Source organism: Leuciscus leuciscus (assembly GCF_965113295.1).
Source record: "Leuciscus leuciscus genome assembly, chromosome: 19".
In the NCBI taxonomy this organism is placed as follows: domain Eukaryota; kingdom Metazoa; phylum Chordata; class Actinopteri; order Cypriniformes; family Leuciscidae; genus Leuciscus; species Leuciscus leuciscus.
Genome location: NC_138743.1, coordinates 25,710,164 through 25,719,878, shown reverse-complemented (window position 1 = coordinate 25,719,878; position 9,715 = coordinate 25,710,164). Strand labels below are relative to the sequence as shown.

The window sequence follows — 9,715 nt, the reverse complement described above, 5'->3', positions numbered from 1 at the left end:
ATGAAGATGTTCTATCTGTTTTTAGTAACTTCTTAATATTTCTATTGTCTATTGAATTGAACGGCTGCGTTTCCCAAAAGCATCGTAAGCCTAAGAAGTTCGTAAAGTCGCTCGTAGAAAATGCTCGTAAGTGCTAAGAGATACATCGTTATCTGGAAGTTATTTTACGAAAAATGTAGTACGCTGTTGTTAACCCATTGTAAATTCGGGTTGTTTTTTACTTTTTTATTTATTTTCAATGACCAAGTTTGTACACTTAAAGAAGGCTAAACTAGCTGAATGGCTATTGTCAAAGCTAACTGGGCTTATGTTCCTTGCTCAACACTCTTGTTGTTCTTGTGGTTCCATGAAGAGCCTTAATGAGTGAATTTTGAAGGTTAATTACAGGGTTGATGGGGAAAAAACTTTTACAAATATTTTATTCAAATATATTTATTTAAATAAAATATTTGCTATTATGGGGAAGTATATATAGGATCTATTTACAAATATCCAGTTTCTAATAGTGAAAGGTTAATGTAAAAAATCATGGTAACAGGGTTGACTATTTAACTCTTTCCCCGCCATTGACGGAAATTTACGGCTTTCCATGTTTTCACTATTATATGGTAGGGGGCACTATTAGGCATGTCGGGGCATCTACCCATAGACAGTATAAGAAGTGGACAGAGCCATCTCATTGGAACTCAATTGAGACAAGTGAAGCCCATTTTCAGCGATTTCTTAGGACTTCCGTTCCTGACGCGCAGACTCAAACTGAGCTTGACGACGTAGATATGACGTGAGCAACCCGTCTGTCTTCTAGTGGCTGTGGCATGAGAAATCTGAATCATTCCCTTCCGAATCTTGCAGAGACGGAGAGCGTGAGTAGGAGGTGTCCATGAGCTAGGAGCAGGAGAAACTTTTGCTAGGTATTCTGATTAATTATTTTGTAATTTTGCCTCCACGTCCCCCCGATTGCCCGTGAGCTTCTCCTCCCGTCCATACGGTAATCTCTCTACTGTGTGACAGAGAGTCGCGTGGTTATGACGCAATCGTTAGCATACTTTTACAAAAACTGCTTTTACGGGGCCATAACGTAAGCTACAAGGTAATGGAGCATTTTATACATTTTCGTGTTTCTCTAGAAATAAATAATGGACAAATGGAGTCTTCAAACGCCTCAGATGTAAAGTTATTCGCTGTCAAAGTGACGCCAAAATGAATGGGAGTCAATGGGATGCTAACAGCAGGTGAAGTTCTGCTACAAGATGGTGGCACGCGGCCGGCTTCAACTTCCGGTCGACTTCCTTCCCGCTTGCATCTACCCCATCTATAGGCTCTGCACCAAATGGCGCTCCTCATATGCACTTTCGGTCTTGTGGACTTACAATGGCTGCTGTGTGCGCATGTCCTTGAGACCGTGGGGTGTCCCATTTGTCATTTTAGTTTTCAGAAGGGTGCTCGCCTTTTCAATCGATGGCTGGATCCCAAATGACATACTCCGGCCTTGTGAACCTCCTTCGAATTCACACTTGGTGACGTCAGGAAGTGCAGACCAAAGGGGCGCTGCCTCGAGTCCACGAGGGCACGCGAGAGTGTATTTTGGGACAGGCTTGATGACATCATGCCACCGAAAGTCAAACAGCCACGAAACTCCTCCCCTCATTTATCTGATTGGGCGTTCGCAATGATTCCTGGGTAGGTAACTCGTGTGGAGGGTGCGAAAGTGCGGGCTTCGCCAAAGTCCGCATCGAGGGCACAAAGGCGCCGCTCGCGAGTGCTGAAAGCACTTCTGAGCGCTGAAATGCCGAATGGGACACCCTACGGAATCGTACACTTGGCGAGCACACCCAATTTAAGGCCACGAGACAGCGAGTCCACATGAAGTGTGCCATTTGCGATCCAGCTGATATACGCCCTAGATGCGCACTTTTTCCAAGCCCGCACTTTGGCCCTGTACTAAATGGCACCCTAAACACTTGCGGTCTTCCTACGAGTCTACACTTTCATGACGTAATGTTGCTTTGACTGTCGGGAAGAAGTCTGCTGCGGAGCTCGCATCAGTGTCGGCTCAGCAAAAGTGCGCATATCGACCGCAAAGGGGGTTCTCAAGAGCACCCTTCTGAAACCTAAAATGACAAACGGGACACTCTAAGGTCTCATGGATTTAACGGACACGCGCACACGGCAGCCATTGTAAGTCCACAAGACCGAAAGTGCATATGAAGTGTGCCATTTGGGACAGGGCCTGAAGTTCCACAGCAGACGTCACAAAAGTGCGGATTCGTAGAAAGGGCGCGAGTGTTCAGGGTGCCATTTGGGACAGGGCCTATGTTTTTATCATTATTGTGAATCCCATCCAGATTAGATTTTCTCAGTTTTTTTATGAAACTTACCCACATTCAAGTGTTGATTAAAAAGAAGAAGAATGCATTAAGCTAGAATAAAAGTTTTTTTTTTTTTTTTTTAAGCAGGGAGTTCGTACTGTTCTTTATATATATATATATATATTGCATATTCAGATATTCATACAACAAAATATTCTAGGGGCCATTAAACTTTTGTGAAAATGATTTAAAAAAATGGCGGTGGCTGGCAACTTTTTTCAAAAACGCTGGTGGGGAAAGAGTTAAGATCGCTCCCTACTGACAAACAACCAAACATAAGATAAAGTAATAAAAAAAGATAAAACATTTACTACCTGAAAGAGTTAACATTCTGAAAAAATATGTTATGATTTTTTTTTTTTTGTATTGGTTATGGAATTATGCTAGGCTATTTTAATGATGATGGTAACAGGGTTGACACATAAAATAGGGGACACTTCAAGTTCAAATATTATATTCAAATATATTTTAAATATCATTTTAGCTATTTTGTAACATTATATGGCCTAGGAAGAATGAATAAAACATTCCAGACTTGAAATAATCTACGGAATTCATATAGCCTAATGCAATAATGACACTTGATAAAAGTTGAATTAGCTTTTCGTTTTAAATTGATCACAGCCGAACTTCATGGAATAAACCGGATGAATAATTATTTGGTTCGCCAAGATTTGCATGGTTGTTCTCATTTTATAGTGAAACGTCAGCGGGTGCGTAGGGAACAACTCGTGTGTCTCTGTCAGACGGGCAGTGAAGGGTTAATGTTACTGTACAGATACAGGACTGTGTGAGGTGTCTATAGGCTGCCCGTGTCCACTCGCTGCATTACTCGCTGCATGTTACTCTACTTTCCCCATTCCCACAGTAGTAGGCACCAAAGAAGAGCTCTGCACCTGCTCTGCAGACACCTCCTCCAGCATGGATGCATTAAAATCCGCCGGGAGAGCAATAATCAAAAGTCCTGGAGTTCCGCGGCACACATGGGGAGCGTCCAAGCACGAAAGTGAGTAGCATGCGTGCGTTTATCTCTGTTTACATTGACTGAATACAACTGCATCCGTGCTGCTGTTCACGCGATGCTTTGATAGCACTGCCTCTGTTACATATGAAACTACCTGAACATCTTTTAATTTGTCCTTTTACTGTTTGTTTTTTTGCAGTGCGATTTGCTTAACTGTCCGTATTGCTTTTATTTGTCTCTGCATAGTGAGAGATATTCACCTGTGTATTTATATACAGGTTATTACAACAATTGTCAATTTTAGGCTACTATTGTTTTATTAGCCTACAATATTCCTTAATTGCATATTATCGGATCATTGGCCCTATTACAGTCTGGTTATTGCAAAAGATCTGTTTCTCACTTTTTCCCATGTGTAGACTATAAGAAAAACCTATTAGATCGAATAGATGTAACTAACCACTGAACTGTTCAAGGTTGACTGGTTTATGAAATGTGTCAAAACTTGGTCATGCTCAGAGAGACATCTGGCAAAAAAAAAATAAAAAATCACAGTTCTAACTTTAACACTTTCACTGACTCCAAATCACACTTCATCCATTTATGTTTTAATGATTGAATCAGCTGGCCGGTCCTGTCAGGTTTTGTTCTGTCAGTAGGAAGAATCGAGTGTGGAAAAGAGGGCATTGGTTTTATGAGACAGCCCGTGTCACATCGGCGGTGACAGACAGGAGCCTGAGGCTCAACGCTCTGTCATTCTGACGTGTGAGATGTGAAGTTCATGAGGCACTCTGGGGAGAAAACATCTCCATGCCCACTTGAACTGTGTGCCAAGCATACAGCTGGAGAAAATCCGCCTGTCTCTTGTTGCTGAGAGAATGTAAATTTGCTAAAAACCAAGAAAATTAGCATAATGAATTATTAAAGTCAACAACTATGTCTTGGGAATTTACATGTGCCCTCCCCGGATTAAATTTTAATGATTTGATCTGTAATGGCTGTCTGTCTCTTTAGAAATGCATTGTGTTTCAGAGACAGAGTGACTAGGATCAAGTAGACTAGGTTTAATTTCTGTTTGAGGACTAACATTGCTTGTTGGTCTAATGCATTTTTTCGAATTTCGGTTGAACATAAAGGATGATATTTTGAAGAATGTCTCACTTGTACATGCAGTGAAAGTCATTGGGGGTTCAGAACAAAATAAATGAATGCTTAAATTCAGTTACAGTAGGATGCATTAAAGGGTTAGTTCAGGCAAAAATGTAAATTCTGTCAATAATTCTGTCAATTGTTCCAACCCTGTAAGACTTTCGTTCATCTTCGGAACACAAATTAAGATATTTTTGATGAAATCTGGGAGCTGGCTCACTCCTTCATAGGCTGCAAGGTAATCGATATGCCATCCCAGAAAAGTTAGTAAAGACATTGTTAAAATAGTCCAAGTGACTACAGTGGCTCAACCTTAAGTTTATCAAGCGACGAGAATACTTTTTGTGCGCAAAAAAAAAACATATAACGACTTTATTCAACTATTAATTTTCTTCCGTGTGGGCCTCTGACGTGAGCTCACGAGAGCGCCACGACGCATGCGAGAGAACTGAGAAAATGGCGATCACGATCATTTGATGGGAAAGTGTGAAAGGTAAGCCATTCATTTTGCGGCATTGGTAAGGCACTTTTACGTTTTCTCGTTGGTTTCTCACGATTCTGACACCAAGGAAATGCACACTTTAGAACCATTTTAAACACTACATTCAGACCCATCTGCGCCATTTTCTCAGTTCTCGTGCATGAGCATGCAGCTCACATCAGAGGCCCACACAGAAGAAAATGAATAGTTGAATAAAATTATTTGTTTTTGCGCACAAAAAGTATTCTCGTCGCTTGATAAACTTAAGGTTGAGCCACTGTAGTCCCTTGGACTATTTTAACTATGTCTTTACTAACTTTTCTGGGATAGCAGATATCGATTACCTAGCAGCCTATGAAGGAGTGAGCCAGCTCTCAGATTTCATCAAAAATATCTTAATTTGTGTTCCGAAGATGAACGAAAGTCTTACAGGATTGGAACAACATGAGGGTGAGTGATTACTGACAGAATTTAAATTTTTGGGTGAACTAACCCTTTAAATTGATCAAAAGTGACTGTAAACACATGCTGTTCTTTAGAAATTTAATCAAAGAATCCTGGAAAAAATGTATCATGGTTTCCAAAAAACAGTTTGAACACTGATAATAATCATAATCAATGTTTCTTAGGCAGTAAATCAGCATATTAGAATGATTTCTGAAGGATCATGTGACACCGAAGACTGGAGTAATGATGCTGAAAATTCAGCTTTTTGTGCTTCTATACAAAACAACAGTGAAATTAATGAAATATTTCGAACTCAAAGGGGAGCGGATTCTGGTACAGCACACAAACAAGTGAATAATGAACTGTTTTTGTGCTGATATTATGAATATTCATGGGAGGGTGGTGATGTCTCTCAAGTGTGCATTTGACTTGAAGGTCAAAGTTTTCTCTGGCGCTCATTAAAAGTGAAATTTCATGTTTTATGTTGCCAAAAGAGAAAGTTCAAGGCAAGCTAAAATATCATGATTGGGATCCTGTAGATCCTGTCATTTTTTCCCCCACAGAGAGCTGATGTATTTAAAGTCAGGACATGCACACAGAGAAGTCACTATCAGTTCTCATTGTGTCATTAAATAACATTGAAAGCTCCAAGTATTAGACGCCCACCTCGGTTTTTACACTGCAAGTTTGTGCAATTTTCATCGTAATAACCCCTGGTTAGGAAATAACAGGTTTGATGATAAGAAACTTCCCTGTCGATCTCATGTAGACATTAAGAAAATGATTTATAAAAAAAAAAAAAAGCTTTGGCAGTTAATTACTGTTTAATCATAAATCAATGCGTCAAGACCCTCTGAGCTGAAAAGTACAGTTGTCTAAATCCATTCTGTACATTTCTTTACTGTCGCTTTTGATCAATTTAATGTATCATGCTGAATAAAAGTATTCATTTCTTTTTTTTTTAAACTGACCCCAAACTTTTGAACAGTGATGTACATAATGTATACGCATATGGAAAAATATAAATCATATAGTGTGAGGAAAATGATTCTATACAACACTGAATCAATGAACGAAATGTGAATGTGAGTTCATTTTAAGGATGTTTCCTGTGAAAAAGTAGAATTTGTATTCTTTATTGTATACTCTTCTCGTTTGTTTTTTTGATTTATGGTTCTTGTATTAAGTTCTGTTGCTAAAGTTAAGGATTCTTGGTATGTTGTTTCTTTAACATTCTTTACATTTTATTATTCATTTATGTACGTTTTTTTTTAATAATTATCATAAAGCTAGTATCATATTGCATATTCTTTATATTCATTTTTAGATGACATTTATATTGATGTTCCACACATATATTGATTTTGTCTTGCTAAATGTTTGAATGCTGTTGAAATAACTATGAAATACGTATGTGCAAAGTCCAAGTTTCATTCAGTTCTGCTGATAGCAGGGGAGTTTGAAGAGTATATGTTCAAGGTTGGCTGATAAGCAGTTGTTTCCTCTGTGAATTCTTTGTTTCATATGCTATAAAGAGTGTGCTTTTTGACTGCACTTGAGGAGGTTGTTAGATTTTTCAGGTGGGAGCTCTGGTAATAAAGAAAGCTTTGTAGCCTTTTTTCACAGCAGGCACCGACGTTCATTCCAACAGGGTGAAAAAACACACACAACCATTTTTATAATTCAAGAGTGTGCAGTGCTGTGTAAAAAGACCCCATTAGATTTTATAAGGGTGTCACTGCTGCTCATTTCAGTGTGTGTCCACCCAATGGACAAGACTGAAACTATTCCTCTCCCTTAAAGAGAAATCAGTACTGACCTGGAAGACAAACAGGGAAAGCGAGAGAAATAGGCACGCTCCTTTATTACTTCTGGCCTCAGTGACTCCCAGACATTGTTATTGTGATCACCCTCAGACACTGTGACAGCCGTGTGCAACAGCCTGTCTGCTTTTAGCCGTTTCTCAGCACAGGCTGCTCAGGTCCAACAATAAGGTTTGAATTTCTTAAAAATGACACTAGACCTAATGCCCTGGGTGACAAAATCAACCTATTCTGTGAATCATGACCTGAATAAAGAAACAGATCTTCATACTAAAAATAAATAACGCAAACACATTCTTGAATCTAATTTAATCATGTGCAATCCACTTAAATTTGTATAACAGAAGTTGCTTTTCCATTTGCATTGGTATATGTGAATACTTTTTTGTGCTGTTGATGTAGCATCGCACATAGCTATTAGACAAAAATAATGTTTTCAGAGATGAAGGCATACATGTTATCTTTTGTTCTGGTGACAATTAATCACTTAACACTGAACTACCAATAATGTAAGCCACGGGGAGACCAGACTGTTGTCAATCACTGCATTGCATTAATAGAAAGCCAGTTGATATAAAGATTTGTTATACAAAGTATTTTTCTTATAGTTCTATAGTTCTAATAGTATTTTCATGCTGCGACCTTGGGTGCGGGAACATAGCCATGCGTGTGATATAGCCATGCGCACTAGGAAGGACACAGCCTCTCTAGGATGCAGCCTTCCGTTTGACAAACACCCGTAGACAGTGATCCATGGGCTCAATGACATCGCCTCCTATTGGCAAACCAATGGAATTTGGAAACGTTACGAAACAGTTATAACAAAGCCTTGCTTACTTAAATTACGTGGCAGTTTAATACACACTCTTAACCACTGGTTCAAAACAAGATTTGGAGCTTTGCAAAGCAGTGTTTTGAAAGCATCCATCACTAATGTGCACAATTTCTAGTTAACTGACTTATTTTATTGGCTTCACTCAGCTTTAACTACTCCAGGTGTTTGAGTAGAGGTTAAGGTTAAATTTAAGGTCAAGACAACCCATTTCAATATTTGGAACCTCTTGAAGTTGTCTTAATGTGTGAATAAAAAGTGAATATTACATTTTGACAGTTTCTTTGAAATATCTTTTTTTCCTTAGATCAAATATAAATGCATTCAGTTTGAACTGCCAGCTCTCACAACTGTCAGCTAGGAGAAATTTAGCTTCCCATGCTTTCTTTTTAAACCAAATAATAACCAGTCTCTGTTTTCCCCTCTTCTTTGATTTGTTTGCTTGTTACTTATCTCTCAAATCACTGGCAAATAAGAGCAAAATCCCTTAAGACCTCAGACTAGGTCTCTCTCTCTGTCTCAATCCTTCTGTCTTTGTCATTATTTTTCCTTAGTGTCTGTGAGCATGGATACTCCCTGTGGTTTGTTTCCTGCAGGCTATGAATAAAAGAAGAGAATAGGATTTTGGAGAGAGAAACGGATGCACAATGTGCGTATGGCCACACTCAAAAGACACAATCCACAAAAACCTTACAAGGAATCAGGGCACTTCACATTCATGTTACAGTGTACAATTACATATAAATCTGTTGATAACACTTCATTTGATCATGGACAAATGTAAGGACTGTGATGTGAATATTTCAGAAGTATTAATTTCTCTGAAGATAAAAGTAACATGCTGATCAGGGTGGTCTCACCAAATACATGGATATGATTTTTTTTATATATATATTATATTAATTAATTAAATAAATTATTATTATTATTATTATATTATCATGATTTCAGCTAGCAACAAGATGAGCACTGCAGCAATACTACAAGTTTAATTTATATAAAATAATCTGCAATTAATTTTTTTTTTACTGTGGACAAGTTAGTCAATACACTTAATGAAGTACCAAGTGTTTAATTTCTAGTTTAATTTCTTTCTAATTGATACCAAAAGAGAGAGAGAGAGACATGAAAGCCGCACCAGTATTTTTCCATAGACAGATGGTGAAATATAAGTCTTCATTTTACAAACTTATTATGTGGTTCTCTGAAATATTTCAATGTACTTAATAATCAGTGCACTTACTCTCAGTTTTTTCATGCACATGTGTCCTGCTACAGACCAATCAGAATCAAGGACTGTGTCCAAAAAAAAAAAAAAAAACCGACTTGTGATGATCTGGTTAATTAATAAATGCATACAATTGCATATCTTTATCCAGTGAGTTTCCCCTCATGATATTAATCAACACACACACACACACACACACACACACACACACACACACACACCTTTCTCTAAATTAATCTAAAAAATAACCAGTGGTTCTTTCATGTCTTTCTCTAAAGTTGCATTGCTTTTTCCATTAGTCTGAACCTGCTTTATCTCAGTTAGACTGTGAGAGCGGTCAATTATATGGTCCTCCTAAATATTGATTTTCTTTGTTCTCCTGATGTTCACCAAAACTGAACAGCATTATACACCGTCCTCAC

At 38.3% G+C, this 9,715-nt stretch overlaps 1 protein-coding gene across 3 annotated transcripts in view; it reads left to right on the top strand.

Annotated features, from left to right (window-relative positions):
* The first annotated feature begins 3,079 nt into the window (after window positions 1–3,079).
* LOC309481812 (low density lipoprotein receptor adapter protein 1) overlaps window positions 3,080–9,715 on the top strand; it is a 32,591-nt gene continuing 25,955 nt past the window's right edge. The window contains exon 1 of one of the 3 annotated variants that reach the window (XM_082146912.1): window positions 3,080–3,375. In XM_082146912.1, the coding sequence (XP_082003038.1) occupies window positions 3,291–3,375 (85 nt within the window). In that variant the 5' untranslated portion in view covers window positions 3,080–3,290. The remainder of the gene's footprint in view (window positions 3,376–9,715) is intronic. The other 2 variants (XM_082146911.1, XM_082146913.1) reach the window with 2 other exon arrangements.